The sequence below is a fragment of the Propithecus coquereli genome, unplaced genomic scaffold (assembly GCF_000956105.1).
Source record: "Propithecus coquereli isolate 6110/MARCELLA unplaced genomic scaffold, Pcoq_1.0 Scaffold3, whole genome shotgun sequence".
NCBI classification, from domain to species: domain Eukaryota; kingdom Metazoa; phylum Chordata; class Mammalia; order Primates; family Indriidae; genus Propithecus; species Propithecus coquereli.
In genome coordinates, this window is record NW_012148618.1 from 14,656,163 (window position 1) to 14,674,300 (window position 18,138).

General features: G+C 41.7%; 3 protein-coding genes across 4 annotated transcripts in view; 1 reads left to right on the forward strand and 2 right to left on the reverse strand.

The window, feature by feature from the left end:
• The window catches only part of SERINC4 (serine incorporator 4), a 10,940-nt gene extending 8,371 nt beyond the window's left edge, over nucleotides 1–2,569 (reverse strand). Inside the window, exons 1-5 of one of the 2 annotated variants that reach the window (XM_012649308.1) lie at nucleotides 2,360–2,563; nucleotides 1,739–1,915; nucleotides 1,395–1,573; nucleotides 397–476; nucleotides 193–286 (exon numbers count right to left, since the gene is read on the reverse strand). In XM_012649308.1, coding sequence (XP_012504762.1) covers nucleotides 193–286; nucleotides 397–476; nucleotides 1,395–1,573; nucleotides 1,739–1,915; nucleotides 2,360–2,461 — 632 coding nt within the window. In that variant the 5' untranslated portion in view covers nucleotides 2,462–2,563. Of the gene's footprint in view, nucleotides 1–192; nucleotides 287–396; nucleotides 477–1,394; nucleotides 1,574–1,738; nucleotides 1,957–2,359 lie in introns of both variants that reach the window. The other variant, XM_012649309.1, reaches the window with a different exon arrangement.
• Nucleotides 2,570–2,956: 387 nt separating this feature from the next.
• On the forward strand, nucleotides 2,957–4,363 carry HYPK (huntingtin interacting protein K). Its single transcript, XM_012649311.1, has 4 exons — nucleotides 2,957–3,259; nucleotides 3,619–3,674; nucleotides 4,014–4,065; nucleotides 4,193–4,363. Exons 1-4 carry the CDS (start codon nucleotides 3,098–3,100, stop codon nucleotides 4,286–4,288), a joined length of 366 nt encoding a protein of 121 aa, XP_012504765.1. The 5' UTR covers nucleotides 2,957–3,097; the 3' UTR covers nucleotides 4,289–4,363.
• A 1,356-nt stretch (nucleotides 4,364–5,719) lies between these two features.
• On the reverse strand, nucleotides 5,720–18,138 carry MFAP1 (microfibrillar-associated protein 1). The gene is made up of 9 exons (XM_012649310.1): nucleotides 17,842–18,138; nucleotides 13,391–13,610; nucleotides 12,058–12,187; nucleotides 11,627–11,814; nucleotides 10,995–11,103; nucleotides 10,735–10,895; nucleotides 8,916–9,075; nucleotides 6,533–6,622; nucleotides 5,720–6,440 (listed from the first exon to the last, which is right to left on the reverse strand). Exons 1-9 carry the CDS (start codon nucleotides 17,918–17,920, stop codon nucleotides 6,258–6,260), a joined length of 1,320 nt encoding a protein of 439 aa, XP_012504764.1. The 5' UTR covers nucleotides 17,921–18,138; the 3' UTR covers nucleotides 5,720–6,257.

Below are 18,138 nucleotides of genomic sequence, written 5' to 3' on the forward strand. Positions count from 1 at the left end.
GATACAGCCTCCCAAAGTGCTGGTATTACAGGCATGAGCCACCATGTCCAGTCCATTCTCTTTGAGCTTTTTGTTACTGCTGTGGGAAGCCATGGGACCAATGACCTGCCATGCCATTTGCCCAGTCCTTCTGCATCTAGTAATGCCAGACAACTTTCCCAGGAAGAGCCTTTGAGGTTATGTGCCCCTTACCAGTTCTTGTTCCAGGAATGGGCAAAGGCTGTGATAAGCACCAACTGCAGTAGGATGAATGTGAAGCCTCCACAGATGCCAATGTAATGCCAGGCTGCAAGACGGGCACCAGTGGAAAAATGTCAAATTATTACTCCTTTTCTTACCGACTCTTTGTCTTAGAAAACTTTGCCTACTTTTGCTGATCAGGGTGTGAGACAGTACCTGGGAAGAGATGCTCATCAGGGATGCAGAAGGCAACAGCACAGAGACCTAACAGCAACAGCAGCTTGAGGAGCCAGAAGCTGGTTAGGAGGGGGAGAGAAAACCAGACTCAGAAGAAAAGGCAAAGGAGAGTGAAGAGTGCCTATGGGAGAGCAAAAGAGAAAGGAAAAATATAGGAGAGAGGGAAGAGAAGAGACAACTAAATATAGGAAAGTAGGATCCAGACCCAAGTGAGAGGGGGCTGAGATAGGCCTATTGCACCCTATTCCAAATTCTTTTGTATTTTGAGACAGGGTTCCCACTGTGTTGCCCAGGCTGGTCTTGAACTCCTGGGCTTAAATGATTCTCCTGCCTCAGCCTCCCCAGTAGCTGGGACTACAGGCATGTGCCACTGTGCAGGACTAACCTATTCCAAATTCTAGCTCAATGAAACAATAACATCTGGGCAGTGTTTAATAGTTTACAAAGGGTTTTGCATATAATAACCCCACTGTTATCTCCATTTTAGAGACTAGAAGCTCAAAGAGAATAAGTGTCTAGCTCTTGGTCACACAGCAAGTATGGCAGAAGCAGGGATTTTTTTTTTTTTTTTTTTTTTTGAGACAGAGTCTCACTCTGTCACCTAGGGTAGAGTGCCCTGGCATCATCCTAGCTCACAGCAACCTCAAACTCTTGGGCTCAGGCGATCCTCCTACCTCAGCTTCCTGAATAGTTGGGACTAGAGGTGCGTACCACCACACCTGCCTAATTGTTTTTAGTAGAGATGGGGGTCTCACTTTTGCTCAGTCTGGTCTTGAACTCCTGACCTCAAGCAATCCTCCTGCCTCAGCCTCCCATAGTGTTAGGATTACAGGTGTGAGCCACCATGCCCAGCTCAGAAATGGATTTAAACCTGTTTTCTTTTGACAGTGCTATTGGTTCATCCCAGAATTTCCTTTACCCAGCTTGTGTCTAATTCCCTCCTCTGCCCCCTCCCTACCCAAAAAGTACATACAAACCTATTATGCAGCTGTGCCCGTGGGCTGGTGGGGGAGTGGAGGTGGACCAGCAGCACAGCCTGCAGCAGGTGGAAGGTGGCGGTTCCTGCACATATGCGGTACACAGCCCCAGAGCCACTGAGCACTGGACAGTCAGAGTGGCCAAACAGGTGGACACACAACCCTGAAGGCATCTGGATCTAGAGGGAGTGTGTGAGAAGTGGCAGGGCAAGTCATAATGCATGAGGAGGTACCTACTTCCCACTTGTATGTCCATTATGTCTCCTGCTCTCAACCCAAATCTTTATCTCAGGGTTTCCCCTTTTATCCTTTTCCACCTTGCAGCCTGACCACCTCCCACTTACCCCCTGTGCCTTGCCCCAGACCTTTTCCACTACTGTCCTTGACAGCAGGAGGCAGCAGACTGCTGAGGCTCCCACATGGAGGAGGATGTAGAACAGGCGGCTGCAAGTAGACTCTGTGAGAGAGGGCCACCTAGAGTGGCAGCAGCTGGTACAAGGAACAGGCGCACAGCAGGACACCTGGGGGTAGAGCAGATGCAAGGCAGCAAGGTGAAGATTTGCTGAGGAAAGGCATACATAAAGGTTACATGTGAGGCTAACCCATGAGGTTGAATTCCAGAATTTTCCCTTCCCTTTTTTCCTTTCACTCAGGAATTGTCAGAATGTCTGGTTCCATTCATTTCAGGCTGGTGCAAGCTCTTGAGCATTGCCTTCCACTGACAACCAACAGGGCTTTCATTACAAGCAGGCTTGAGCTATTTGACCTTTGCGTAGACCTAAACATTTGGGGCTGGGAATGTGGGAGGGGCAAAGAACCAGAAGGACATTCGAGGAAAGAAGGCCCATCATCTTTATTGGCTTCTGCAGTTTTTCCTCCAGCTTTGGCCACCCTACCCTTCCAATTTTTCATATAACCTTTGCTTAAGGTTCCTTTCAAGCCTATCTGCCCAAGCACCTACTCACCTGATGGAAAGGGGTTTTCACTATGACACTGCTGACTCCGCTGTGTTGCTGTGGCAGGCCCAGGGAGGTGCTGGGGACTGTGACGGCTTTTGCACGCACCATCTTTGTCCCAGAGATTAGGCTCAGGTCCACCAGATGGAAGGTAGGTGAGGAAGCAGCATCTTTTGTCCTCAGCCCACTGGACTTCCGCTTTGCTGGGGATGAACACCCAGTCTAGGGCAGAATGGGGACATCAGGATCTCCTGGATCTTCAGGATGTGGTAAATGCAAAAATGCCCATGTAGGTGCTTTCTCCTCAGGACCTCACCACTTGGTCTACTCAGGCTGTTCTCTCCAGATTAGGGAGCAGTTTGCATGTCTGGCCTCTTGTGGATTAGCGTTCTTAATTGGTTTAGGCTTAGACGGCATCCATCTGGTTGAACAGAATTCTTTGGCGGGGGTATATTTGGTGGGGAGATTGTTCTACCTAAGGAGGAGGGAAGGATGCCTGTAAGGTGTTCTGGTGTGGTGACAGGTTAGACGTGGTTAGGTGTGGGAGAAAGCCTTGCAGAAAACAACACTCTTCAAGCCTGAAAGGAAGTCTGATAGGCCAACTGCCTTCCTCGCTGAAGCTTCTAGAAGCGGAGCATAAGGAAGGTGTGGCCCAGGGCCAGCCCCGCCTCCTTCCCGGGCGGAAGTCGTGGGCCAATTACCGGAAGTCGTCATGAGTCGGCGCTTCTGCGGCGGGGTGGAATCGGTATGGCGACCGAAGGGGATGTGGAGCTGGAGTTGGAGACTGAGACCAGCGGCCCAGAGCGGCCTCCCGAGAAGCCACGGAAACATGACAGTGGCGCAGCGGACCTGGAGCGGGTCACCGACTATGCGGAGGAGAAGGAAATCCAGAGTTCCAATCTGGAAACGGTAAGGTTGGCCGGGAGGGTGTCTGGGCGGGCTGAGAGCAGATGGGCCTCTGAGGCTGTAGCTGGAAGCTAGCGCTACAAGACTGGGTCCCGATCCCGATCCCAGTGGCAGAAGGAGGCAATGGGGTAGAGGGCAGAGCTAAGGGAAACAGCGGTCACCGGAGCACGCCGCCGGCTTAAAAGGAAGTTGATGGAGATTGGGGTTAAGCGGACTTCGGGTGCACAGGACGGAGTTAAACATAGTCCTCGCTTCCTGATTACACTCATCATCGTGAATAGATACGTGAGCCACTTGTTCCTGGCTTTTTAGATTGGGAGTTGTGGATATCGGAGCAGTAATTAGATCTGTCTTTCCCATAGGCCATGTCTGTTATTGGAGACAGACGGTCCCGTGAGCAGAAAGCCAAACAAGAGCGGTAAGTCTTCAGCATACAGCCAGCCTTATATTTCTCCCCACTTAACCCACAGACAAAAATAAAAACCATTTTAAGCCTTTGTACCTACCGTTCTTCAACTCTACGACCAATTTCTGCACACCTAGGATTTACAACTCTTGTTGGTGGAAGGAAAGCCTCCTGGCAACACCTGCTGCCAAGGCTCCCCGGGGATGAGGGGATATTAGTAGGACTCATTTTGTATTTTCACTCAGTAGTGTTTATCAAGATTTATTTGCAAGGCATACCTGGGAATGATGCTTCCTGGGAGTTCATATGGTGTTGGCTGAGAACGAGGACTAACGTATGTAATGTTTGCAGGGAGAAGGAACTGGCAAAAGTCACTATCAAAAAGGAAGATCTGGAGCTTATAGTGAGTAATAGTGCTTAACTAGTGTATGGACAGGAGAGGTTCTGTTTGTTTCCTGAAATAAGTAGAGTCAGTATGTTTGGCACATTAATGCTTGGGAGAACTAGGTAACATGATCCTTTTTCTGCAGATGACAGAGATGGAGATCTCTCGAGCAGCAGCAGAACGGAGCTTGCGGGAACACATGGGCAATGTGGTAGAGGCTCTCATTGCCCTAACCAACTGATATGTGCTTTCTCATCTATACCTACTGTATTAACTTATTGCAATAAAGATTTTTTTGTCTTTTGCAGTTTTATCATCCTGGGTCAAGTGCTGTGTATATTTTACTGTGGGGAATTTATATGTTGGAGAATAACTGAATTTAAGTGACCCCCCTTCCCCACAAACCTTAGTGAATCTTTGTGGAGAATCAGTGCATCATGTTCAAATGCAGATGCTAGGTGGCAGGCCAGTCTTACTCATGACTAGCTCTCACTGAACATTATCGAAGGTATATTTGGAGTCTCTGCAAAGTTACTTTACTCAATGGCCTATGTCTCCAGGATAGCTTATGAATATCTGAAAGGCCAGCACCTGCCTTCTAAGTTACCAGTCCAGTTCATATGTCACTTTGAGTTAGAATTTAGGTACATGAGGTGAAAACATGGTAAGAACAGAAGATATCAGAGGTCTTATTTTTAAACTTAACTGAGGGGCAGGGAGGCCTTATATAGAATTGACCTATGACAGACTTTGATTAGTATTTGAATTCTGAACCATAACACAGTCTATGTTTCATTTCCTATCCTAGAGAGAAGATAATTTTATTTTAAAAATTCATCAGCTTTGGCCAAGTGCTCAATTTGTTTTCTCAACTGTAAAGTGATACGACCTTATATGTTTGTAAGAACTGATGAGCTCGTGGATGCAAAAACCTGGCTTAGTACCTGCCTCAGAGTGGACACTCAAATGGCAACTATAAACACTTTTCTAAAAGAATTGAGGACTTATTCTCATTTTGACTCTGGGATAATTCTTAGATTGTATCCCACAGAGCAGTGACTTGTACTTATATTCATGTGTTTTATTACCTCACAGTAATTATTAATATTTGCACTCAAATTTTTATGCTAGGACACTACACAGTTTGAGTGATTCTTTCAGTGGGGCATTTGAAGGTTGTGAAAAGACCTTGGTCTTATTTTTTATGCAATGGAGAAAACAATCTTTCCATTGGTTAAATTTCATTCTTTATAACTCTTAGAACCTCTGGTGCTCTGCCATGTGCAGTTATACAATAAATATTAAAGGGAAAAATGAATTTAAGTCCAGTATGATATCACTGCATTGCTACTCAGAGAGCACTGGTACCGTCCCTGATACATGAGCTGGGCAAGAAGATACTAGTAGGTACTTGGATTCAATAAGACAAATGCTCCAGTTCATGAGCCAGCTTTTGTTCTGGACAGGTACAGTTTCTGTAGAGGTACAGTTTAGACAGCAAGGACAACCAAACATATTTGTATTTGCTCATGGAATAAACCTGGATGCTACTTAAAGCCTGTCTAGTATCTGAGTTTCTGAGACCAAAGGGGATGATCAAAATGTGAAATGCCCTCTGCCTGACAATTCCTTGCTGTCTTTTACTTTATTTAACAGATAGTTAACGCTTATTAGCCTGGACATTTTATTCCCAGTATCATGCTAACAATTCTTTTGGTGTGTGATTCTTTTATTTCTTATCACGCACACATAAATGGATCAAAAAGTTTGTTCACCTAGAAAAATTGACTTCAACCAAAAATGCTAAATAGGTTTCATTGAGCTTAGATTTCCTGGTATATTACTTCTAACCCTAAAGTAGAAGTCCACTCACATGCCCACGTTTCTAAGCTAAGCAGCTAGAAAAAAATTCAAAACAGTCCCAAGTAAATATGGGAAGCCATACCAATGACAAAATCTAAGATTTCTCAGAAATAGTTTTAAGTGGGAAGCCTCTAATCCTACCTGGATAGTGCTTTTCTGTGGGCTTCTCAACATGAGTCCAAACCTCACAAAGCACCTTCAAAGACTGGGCTACCCAGTAACATAAGTATGGCAGTAGGTCCAACAGGCTAGATACAGGGGCCTTAAATAATGGTAAAAGCAAATCAAGGACCAGATGCGGAGACTTCCCCTTATGTTCCACAGTTAGAAGAGTAAGTAGTTGGACCCTAGGTAGTTTTCCGCTTCTTGGCAGATGGTCGCTCAAATACATCTCGTACCCCAGCAGCCTTCTGTTTAAAGAACTTTGTGTTCTGGGCACTCTCTTGGCCCCATGCTGAGTCGAAGGAGGTGGTGTCTTGATCCACAAGGTGAGTGTATTTGGTACGACCAGAGCGTCCAAAGTTCTTGACCTGAGGAAAGGACAGATGATGAGTTATACCACCAAACACACCATGCCTTAGTCCTCAGAATATTTTCTCTGTTATGTTATGATTCCCCATACCTGCATGACTTTAGGAAGAATAGTTTTGTTGAAGTGATCCTCCAGGGTAGGGGCACTGAAGTCTCTCTTGTATACTTCTTCATCCTCATCCTGTAGAACAGAATCTTATCAGTCTATGGCTTTATTTCCCATATATTCAAACCACACAAATTTATTAAACTCTACAAGGGATACAACGAAAGGGTGTTAAGCCTTCAAGAGCTTACATCTAGTTGAGGAGATGAGATTCTTTTTCTTTATCGTCTTTCTCCTTCCTAAGTATAGATATTTCTTTAAGGTTGGCTTATTCTTCTTGCACTCAGTGTGCTCATTTACTTATGTGACTTCATCTCTGCACAGGCCTCTCAAATCTCCAATCCTGAATTTTTCTACTGCTTTTTATATATCTTGGATATTTACTATTGGGACTTCAAACTCACATCTAAAGTGTAAATCATTTCCTTAACCTTTCCAAATCAGCCTCTCCTCTTTTTTGTTAGTAGGACCAACAGTCTCTCAATTACTCAGATTGAAAATGTGAGTACCTCTGTACAATCTGTTGCCACATCTTAAAAATTCTCATCACATTCAAAATGTGAGTAACCTCTGTACAATCAGTTGCCACGTCTTAAAAATTCTCATCATGTGGGTTATTAGTTTTTTTCTATAGTCTTACACATTGCCACTGTATTAATGTTTCTAAAACACAACTCTTATTATAATCTTTACTCAAAAACTTCAGTGGTTCTCTATTAAACACAACTCTTCTGTGTAGTAGTCAAGGCCAAATATAGCCTTAATCTTTTTAGCTCCCCTTGCAACTTCTATTTACAGTTTATACTTCCTGCCTCCCCTCCTGCTGGTTTCTTCACATGGAATGTCTAAATGAAGTCTATACATCTTAAATGTTACTTCCTTTTCATCTACCAAATACAACATCTTCCTCTTCAGAACCTCCATGGTACTTTCACTCCTCCTTATATTATAGTGTATATTTGTCTTAGCTGTACTTTTAGATCTTGCAAGATTATACCTTTTGAGGGCAAAGATTATGTGTCCTCTAGCAGTGCTAAACAGTGACCTTTGAACAGTAAATGTACAAAAGGTTACTCAATGAAATAAAAAGCAACTATAGAGAATAGTTTCAAATCAATGTTGGTAAGATTACAACACTGCCATACAAATTATAAACATACATGCTGAAGGAATTAAAAATAGCACTACCTTGGTTAAGGCTTCATGGAAGAGTTGAGTCCTTTAATGAAACACACTTTTGGAGTATTTTCCCTTCAGCTATAGAAAGTCGCAGTTTAAATGGACAATTAAACCGTTTTTGTGAGATCTACTTTCCCCTTGGGGAACGAAAGCCCCTCATTTAATCCCATAAACCATTTCAATTTCACTCTCCTTGTCCAGATGAGAAGAGTCATTTGAGTATGGTCACCAAAAGACTTTCACATAAACTTTTCTTATGTATCTTAGCCAGCAATGCACTGCTTCTCTAAGAAGTTTGATTATTAAAGCTGCAGAATTGCTTAAGCAAAGATGCTTTATGACTCTGAAGCAGTACAAAAAGTAATTCGTAATCTCCACTGACTCTAAAAAACCACATCTGCTGGAAAATTACATAAGCAAACAGTTCCTGATCAGACAGACTTGAAATTAACTTTGGAGGGTAGTAAGGAAACCACTGAAGTTTTAAAATTTTACCAGCACCTGCAGCGTAGGGCAGGAATTTAAGCTGCAGTGGGGATATTTAGGGTTTGATATACAGCAGTTGAAAAGCTAGTCTAGTTTTTGATACAAGCTCTTGTAACATTAGGAAATAATTTAATAAACTATACAAGCTTAACAGACTGCTATTTGACTTTGGGTTTTTATATGAAGAACAAAGACAATGGCATTTCACATAATGGTTAATTAACCATTCTTTTGGTTAGTTAGGCTTAGTTACTTTCTGTCAGTTCAGAATGAGTGAACTAGACTTCTGACACCCAAATATGAATTAACATGAAGCTATTTACAAAGTCTGGTTTTCATATAACCAAAACTTCTCATTCAGCTATGAAATAATGACATCTAACTGATTTTGGGGACCTAATTAGTTTAGTATCTACATGGATCACTATTTCTCTGTTTCATTTCCTCAATTTTTCTATTACATCATTTCCTCTTTTTGAGAGCTGCAACAAAATAGAGAACAGTTGCTGCTACTTCTATAATCCAGTTGCTAATGTTTTTCTCTGGGTTTGTATTCTTCAGAGGCAAAAAGCAAACGAGAAAGTTGACCAGTGGCAAGTGGAAATAACATTATAGGACGGTTTATTCCTGGAAGAAAAAAAGAATTCAAAGCTTCTGAGTTATACCTACTGCCCAATTTTCTGACTCCCTTTTTACTTCTTACCATGAAGAAGGCACCCCGGTGATAATACTTCTGTAAGAACTTATATTTGCCCTTAACAGCTTTGTTGGTAATGACTTTGCCATTTGCTCGAAGCTCAGCTCGCCTCTCTTCCTCAGTCAGGTTTCTCATGCGTTCAATTTCTGCTTTCTCCTTTTCAAGCCTGTCCAGGGAGCAAAACTATTTATTAGTATTGTTCCAGCTTCAGAAAGACCCACTTATCTGAAAAGAACACAGTCCCATGTCATTTTGAGCATTATTCACCTTCTTCAAGTCTAGTCATGGCCTGTTAGGAATCAAGATCAGAAGTTCAATAAACAAAAAGATGAGTTGGTCTTGATTATGTTTGCCATACCAGGTACTGCAAACTTCCAAAAATTGATTCTAACCTTTCTGAGGTTCAAACATACTATTACTGCTTGATTTTATAACATTGCTTAATAAAAGTCTTTCTTAGCCTAAAAAAAAATCAGAGTGAATTTAAAATAACTGTGTAAGACTTTGCTGGTATTCCTTATTGTAAGCACATCATAATCATGTATGTACTTCCATGTCATAAACCAAGGATTACTATCAATTAGATTGCAGTGATTTTTAATCATTTTTTCGGGGATGTCACAGATCCCTTTTCTCTAGAAAAATGCACATATAGTTTTGCTTTCAATTTTTAAAGGGTGCATGGACTCTTTAAAGCCCAGAGTAAGAACCTTAGAAACTATAGGCTGAGGAAAGAAACCATCTATTGATGGTTTCCCTTTGTAATCTGAGATTACCCTCTCATATCTAGTAATTTATAGGAATGGATGGTGCAGCTGAGAAACGATTCTGCTCTAACATAGTGTGGTAGATTATTTGTCACGAATTCTTCCCCTCACAGTATGCATGCCCTTTTTCAAAAAGTATGACTTTGCTGCTCCTTCCATCCAGAGGTACAATCTATTTCCTCACCCCGCCGAAGCTGGGTTGGCCTTGTGACTTGCTTTGACCAATATGTGGTAGAAATGACGTATAAGTTCTAACAACTTAAGCCTCAGGAGACCTTGCCAGCTTCCACTTTGCCTTGAGATTGTCATGTAAGGGAAGACAATCTAAGGCACAGAGGAAAAATGAGGCATCCTAGTTGATAACCAGCAGTAACTACCAGACATGTGAGTGAAGGCCTTTTGGTTTTGAGTCAGGGTCTTGCTTTTGTCACCCAAGCTGGAGTGCTGTGGTGTGATCATAGCTAACTGCAGTCTTGAACTCCTCAGCTCAAGTGATACTCCTATCTTAGCCTCCTGAATAGCTGGGACTACAGGTATGTGCCACCATGGCTGGCTAATTTTTTTTATTTTTTGTAGAGACGAGGTTGCACCATGTTGCCCAGGCTGGTCGTGAACCTTCTGGACTTGCTAGCTCAGTCAATCCTCCAGCTGGATGCAACTACATCAAAGAGTCCAGGTGAAACCAGTAGAGGAACTGTTTAGCCAACCTCCAAAATTGTCAGAAATAATAAATTGTTGTTTTAAGCCATTCAATTTTGGGTTGAGTCGTTATACAACAAGAGATAACTGATAATAGTAACTTTTGTATGTCTAATAGGAAACTAAAGGCAGCATTAGCTGGTACTCTATCATGGAGACACATTGAGAAAGTATGTTTCTCTTCCCTGATTTTACTTTAACCAGTAAAACTCATATTCCAGTTATGGGAAACTCACTCAGCAGCAAGAACCCTAAAAAGATGCTAGAATGTAACTCACAGTAGTTGATAAGCCTCAAAACTACCCTCCTCGAAACCTTTTCCGTTACCAACATTAACTAAGCCCATCCTTTTTACTCACGCTTCTCTGTCTTCTCTGTCCCTCTTGATTCTTTTTAGCTCCCGAACCTTCCATGCCTCGTATTCCTCCTCATCATTTTCATCATCAGTATTTAGTGCATCCAGTGCTGCTAGGGATCGCTTATTCTCCTCCAGCTCCTTCTTGGTTTCCTCTTCTACAATCTGGATGGGGAGAACAATTTAGCTGTTGGGCTTCCTTTTTCTCCTCAAACCTCATTACATTATTTCTTGCACTCAATCCTTGCAACCACTCTCCAGTACCTTGAGTGTGTACTTGCGCCTCTCCTCAGCCATGCGTTTTGCCTCCTGCTCCAGCTCCTTCTGTTTCAATGCTTCAGCCTCACGTTCTTGAACTGTCACTCGGTCCTTCCTGCATCACAGAGGTCCTATTAATTGCCCAAAGTCTTTAGAGTGGAGCTCTTTGTTCCCCTAGATCTAGATCCATCCAAATCAGACACAGCCAAACAATCTTCGGCTCTATTATTTGTAAAGAGCCCAAAATGGGAGTCATCCCAGGTCTTTAGAGCATTCCATTCATCTTTGAGAACTGCCTAGATAGCAAGGCACCTGCTGGACTGTAAGTAGTAGGATTTCTAGCCATTAGAAAAGGAATAGGAATTTGCTTTTCAAGCTTAATTTTGTGTTTAAAATATAAGACTTTGGGCAGATGTATGCTCTTTAACTGAAAAAGAAGATGTGAAAACAAACTCAGGCTCCCTGCTAACACCAAGATATTCCTCAGCAACTACTTTGCAAGGCTAGGGCACTGGGTAAAAGACTTTCACTTAATGCTTAGATTTGAGAAGAACATGAGACAGAAAAGACACTTTTATCTTCAGACCTGCCAAGCAGCATATCTATGTGGATTCAGACCTCATTTGTGAGATACTTACTTTCGAATGAAGACTGGCTTAAGGCGAGGCTCCATCTCATCTTCACTGTCTGTGTACTCTTCATATTCAGATTCTGATTCTGACTCTTCCCCAGAACGTCCTTCATCTTCCACTTCCATGACTTCCATCTCTTCATTTTTCCTCTCCTGTGCTCGCTGACGCATCATGCCACGGCGCCGCTCTATTTCCTATGAAGTCATACATTTAAGCCAAATGGCCTGGGGCTTTTTATTTTTCCCTCATCAAGCTCAACAAATTCTGATATAAGTAAATGCAACTTGGCACCATTCCCTTTTCAATCCTGTCCCCAACAAACAAGGAACATGATCAGAGTTTTGCCACAAGCAATGAGCTTAGGGCCTCAACAAATGAGCACTGGCTGCAACTTTTTCTTGCACCCAGAAAAAACTTCCCATTTTCCTTTATCATACCTCATCATCAATTTCTTCCTCCTCTTCTTCACTGCTATCTTCTCGTTCCATGCGCCAAGCATCTCCTTCTACTTCTGAGTCACTTTCTCCTACCACTTCAGGTTCTACTATTTTCCGATGTCGAGCCAATCTGAAAAAAAATAACACCAATGTCACAAAAATGGAGCCTTAACCACATCCCTTGGTCACAGAGCACCCTGACGTTATGTTTGCCTTCATTAATATTGAAGTCTTGAGATGGGGAAACCAAGGTGCAGATTAAAGAAACTAAACCAGAGTGTCAGAGCAAATAGTCAAGTTGGGTCCAAAACGTATTGAGGCAACTCCAGGGCCACCACAGCCAACTCACAAGGGTGCACTGGGATATTGTTAATAGCCCAAGGTGGTTCATAGTTTCAACATTAGGTCACACTACATTCCTTTCAATGACATTGTATTTTTTGGAAACTGTATTTTTGGTGGCTGCTGTGATAAAAAGTACAGTGTGAAAATCAATATAAAATAAGATATGAAAGAGTAACTGAGCCAAATGATCCCAAGGTTTGAGAAGTTGTGAATGTCCAACAGGCACACAAATTCTACTAGTATTAATTGTGGACAATGTAGGAATGAAATAAAAATGATTTTTCTTTCATGGGCATTATATTTTTCAAATGGCTAAATTTTTAAAACATAAATACTTATTAAGTTATTTGGATCTAACTACTTAATAAAATAAACAGAACTGCACTGGCCTAGGAGCTCTGTGAAAAAATTCCTGAGACAATATGAACTGTGAAAGTTAAAGACCTCTGGCCCACTCTGTGAGGTAATGCCTCAATCAATATGTATATACAAAATCCCTCATTGGGAGGCTTTCTTTCCAACACGAAACCATTTATCAGGTCTTTTCTCCTACTTTATCAGTGTCATTTACCCCTCATTAGCATTTAGAATAAGTAGATGGATAAAATCAATTTCTCCATGTATAGAACATCTTCGTGCTAAAAAGACTCCCCTCAACAACTAACAAATGGTTTGTATTTTCTGTTCTCTTAATGAGTTAAATTAGGGCTTTTAAACCAGAAGTTACCTGCTTCTTTCTGAAGCTCTCACTGGCTGTGTAACTTTGGTAATGTTACTTTCCTAACCCCTTTGTGCCTTGGTTTCCTCATTTGTAAAATGAGGATAATAGTACCTATAAGATTATCGTGTAGATTACAAGAATTAGTAAATGTAATCTACGTGGAACAGCATATTTGGCATATAGTAAGTACTATTCAAGTATTAGCTATTATTGTTGTTATTAAGCTGTAGAGGTTTAGGTCCAGGGAAACATAACCCTAGTCATTACCTCTCTTCCACATCTTCACTAATACGGTTCTGTAATCGCCGCAGCCGAGGGTCACTAGATGAATCCTCCTCCTGTTCCTCAGGCTCTGCTTCTTGTTCTTTAGCTTTCTTAATGAACTGAAATTCTTCATCCTCCTCATCTGAGGACTCCATAGGGGCATAGTCTGGCCTCTTTCCGGACACATAACGTTTTACCTTCACTTTCTCCATCGAAATCTCACCTGGGTGAGAAACGTAAACATAACTTATTATGTTTCAGTAACTTCTTTCCCAAGGTCCCTCAACCCTTGGCCTTTGCAGGTAGAGACCTGTATTGCTGGTAGACAAGAGTCTAAGCAGGAGAAGAAGAGAGCCATTACCCAACCACCTATCTATCTAATAGTGCTTTCCTATGAAGACCAAGTCATAGGAAGGCGTTCTTGGGAACGCCAACACTAATGATAATAAAGCCTACCTCGGGTACAGTAAGTGGAGGAAGGAGAGCAGTGAAGCAGAAGAAAAAAGTCCCTCTAACAAAGGCAGACTGCACCCATCACAATTAATGCTATTCCACCTCAACTACAGCCTTAAACAATTTGTAACAGTGCCCAACACATAGTAAGGGTGATGCATTCAGGAACTAAACATTCTAAAACTAAAATGCTGCTCAGGCATTTCTGTAGTTCCCACTGGAATTTCCATGGCAGCCTTTATAACAGATTGCCCTATAACTTAATATCCTAATCTTACCTAATTCTACCTTCTTTTCCTTTAGCTTATATGCTATCAAATCTGCAAGGATAGTCTTTCACAAATACAAATAACTCTAGTGAAAAAAAAAGAAGGAAAACTAACCAACTCATTTTATAAGATGGGTATAACCTTGATAACCAAACCAGACAGTTCAAAGGAAAACTTCAGGTGGATTTCACTTATAAACTTATATACAAAATTACTAAATAACATAATAGCAAATATATTCAAGCAATGTAAAAACTAACTAAAACCAAAAAAACTAAGCCATCATGATCTAGTAGGATTTAGCTGAGGACTACAAGGATGGTTTAACCCTAGAAAATTAACAAGGGGAAAAGCAATATACTATTTTTTTTTAAGAGTCTCATGATTTTGAACAATAGATATAGCAAACATTATATTTAATGATAAAACATTAGAAACATTCTCTTTAAGAAACAGTGAGCATTGTGTTCACTTCGGCAGCACATATACTAAAATTGGAACGATACAGAGAAGATTAGCACGGACCCTTTGCAAGGATGACACGCAAATTCGTGAAGCGTTCCATATTAAAAACAAACAAACAACGAACAGTGGGCATCCTTATGTTGTACCCATCACACCTTCCAGTCAACATTATATTATGGGTCTAATTTGTTTATTATTTTTTATTTTTTTTATTTTGAGATACAGTGTTGCTCTGTTTCCTGAGCTACAGTGCCATGGCGTCAGCCTAGCTGACAGCAACCTCAAACTCTTGGGCTCAAGCCATCCTCCTGCCTCAGCTTCCCAAGCAGCTGGGACTACAGGGAGGCACCACCACGCCCAGTTAATTTTCTCTATTTTCAGTTGCCCGGCTAATTTTTTCTATTTTTAGTAGAGATGGGGTCTTGCTCTTGCTCAGGCTGGTCTCAAACCCCTGACCTCAAGTGATCCTCCTGCCTCAGCCTTCCAGAGTGCTAGGATTATAGGTGTGAGTCACCGCACCCGGCCTTAAATTTTTTTAAGGGTAATAGATGGCAATATAATCTATAATTTTGATGCAATTTCATTAAAAGTTGTCCCCAGGCTTATTCTAAAATCAAACAGGAGGCCCAAAAGAGCGAAGACAATGCTGAAGAAGAATAAAAGGGGGGTGGGCTGTTTGTATCAGATAGCAAGGCTTAGAGTTACAGTAATTAAAACAATATGTCATTGACTCAGGGAATACATAGAGACGAACAGAACAAAGTAGAGAGCAGAGAAACAAACTTATATGATTTATATGAGAACTTGAGTATATTACAGAAGTGGCATTAAAAGTTAGTAGAGAATGGATGGGCTAGTCGGTCAACAGAGGAGGGACAGCAGGCTAACCATATAGTAAATAGTAAAATTAGACCTCTAGCTTCTGCCATACAAACAAAAAATTCCAAATCATTTAAATACCCAAGTGTGGCCGGGCGCATTGGCTCATGCCTATAATCTCAGTGCTGCAGGATCTCTTGACCCAAGGAGTCTGAGATTACAGTGAGCTATGATTGCAGCACTGTACTCTAGCCTGGGCGACAGAGCCAGACCCTGTCTCTCAAAACAAAACAAAAACTCAAGTGTGAAAAACATATCTTAAGTATTTATATTCCCTATTGGACTGTATGCTCCTTAACTTAGAGTCTGTCTTGTATAATTGTGTATTCAATCCTATTTAGTATGTACAAACACTTAGAAGATAGAAAATCTTTACAATCTGATCTTTACAATGCGATCTCAGTGTAGGGAAGGATTTCTTAAGCAATATACAAAAAAAAGCATAAACCATAAAACATAAAGTTAATAAATCTGATAAGACTAAAACTAAAAACGTCTGTGTAACAGATGACTTCATAATTAAAGATGAGCCAAAAAATATGGGGAAAAGGATGGTATGGATTTGGAATATATAAAAACACAGCAAACAGAAAGCGGGTATTTGACAGAAACAGGTACCTCATAGAAAAGAAAACCCAGAGCGCTGATAAACACATGAACAGGATGCCAAGTATCACTAATAATCAGGGAAATGCAAATTAAAATAACGAGATACCATTTCACACCTGTCAGATTGGGCAAAAATTTATTATAAAAACCTGGTCAGGCATGGTGGCTCACACCTGTAATCCTAGCACTTTGGGAGGCCAAGGCGGGAGGATTGCTTGAGCCCAGGAGTTTGCGACCAACCTAGGCGATAGTGAGACCCCCGTCTCTACAAAAAATAAAAAAATTTGCTGGGCGTGTGGTGCACACCTGTAGTCCCAGCTACTCTAGAGGCTGAGGCAAGAGGATTGTTTGAGCCCAGGAGTTGGAGGCTGCAGCAAGCTATGATGACACCACTCCACTCCAGCCAGGGCAATAGAGCCCCTGTCTCCAACAAAACAAAACAAAACCCCCAAAACAAAAACCTGATTACTACCAAGTGTGTAGATAAATATATAGTAAATAAAACTCTTATGTTCTTACAACTCACTTTGGAGAGCATTTGGCAGCAGGTAGTAAAGTTGATGATGAACTTCTAGGAATCTACCCTAAAATTCTTACACAAGTGCACTAAGACATGTTTAAGAATGACAACTGCAGCACTTTTATAATAGGAAAACAACAACTAACTGCTCCTCAGTAGGAAATAAACTGTGGCTTAATTATACAATGGAATTCATAAGCAGTTAAAATTAATAAATTAGATCTATAGGTATCCAAAGGTTAATTCTCAAAAGTCATGTTGGGGCCAGGCACGGTAGCGCACGGCTGTATACCCAGCTACTCCAGAGGCTGAGGCGGGAGGATGGCTTGAACCCAGGAATTCAAGCCCTGCCTGAGCAACATAGCCGAGACGTCCCTCTCTTAAAAAAAAAAAAAAAAGAAAAACAAACCCCTTCCCCCGCAAAACCCATGGTGAGTTACAAAAGAAAAAAGGCAAGCTGCACAAGGATGGGTACAGTATATTTTAAAAAACAAAGCACTGATATTATTTTCCAACACATTTACTGAAAAGACTCTTTAGTCTGAGGTCCTGAACATGTATGGTATTCCTTCCTCCATCTGCACCCACTGAAATGTTACCCATCCCTTAAGGATCAAATTAAATGCCACTTTCTTCAAGAAGCTTTCCTTGATCACAACAATCTGACGTGATCATTCCGTCCTGCCCTCTCATAGCACTTGGTTTATATTGCCTACATGACAGGGATCAAAAGGGTGATAGCCTGTACACTACTTAGAATGTGCCTGTTTTGCATATCTTACATCTACTAGAATATGAATTCCTTAAGGTTAGGGGCACTGTCTGACACAACTTTGTATTCAATATAATAAATACAGTCACCGCGCTGCTTGAAAAGGATAAGGGGGTTATGAGCTTATGGTGTAGTAAAGGGACACAAATAACTACAATAATTGATAAGAGTTATAAAAGCAGCATAAACAGACTGCTATGGATAACAACAGAGGGATTGCACAAAGCTCTAAAAGTAGGCATTTACAACATATAGAGCGAAGGAATTTGTGGAGGCTAAGAAGGCTGCCTGTTGTATATGAGAGCAGACAGGCCACAGGAACAAGATCAGATGCAGTGGGTTCCATCCACTTGGTGGGGTTGGGAAGGTCGAAGAATTTGGGGGCTGGGTCTTAAGGTTTGGCGGGGTTGGAGTGGGCGGGGAAGGTTTGGAGGATGCTGGAGTAGGAAGAGGTAAGATCCGACTGGAAAAGGAATCGGCACAGTACCTTTCTCATTGCGAACCGGGACGGCCCCAGCCGTAGACTGAATGGGCGGTTGCTTCATGAGTGCGCTTGGGACCGACATGTTGACAGCAGTGGCTGTGATTCCCGAAACTTGACTGGTTCCAAACACTGAACACCAACAACGTCAACGAACAGAAAAACTCTCTCCCACCCAGCTCCACAGAACACTACTGCGTGTCTGACAGGAACTACGTACGGCTGAGCTAGATAAACCGGAAATACGTGACAAGAGGATTGTGGGATAGTGGAGGACGTTTGGGCGGCTACGACTAGGAAGTC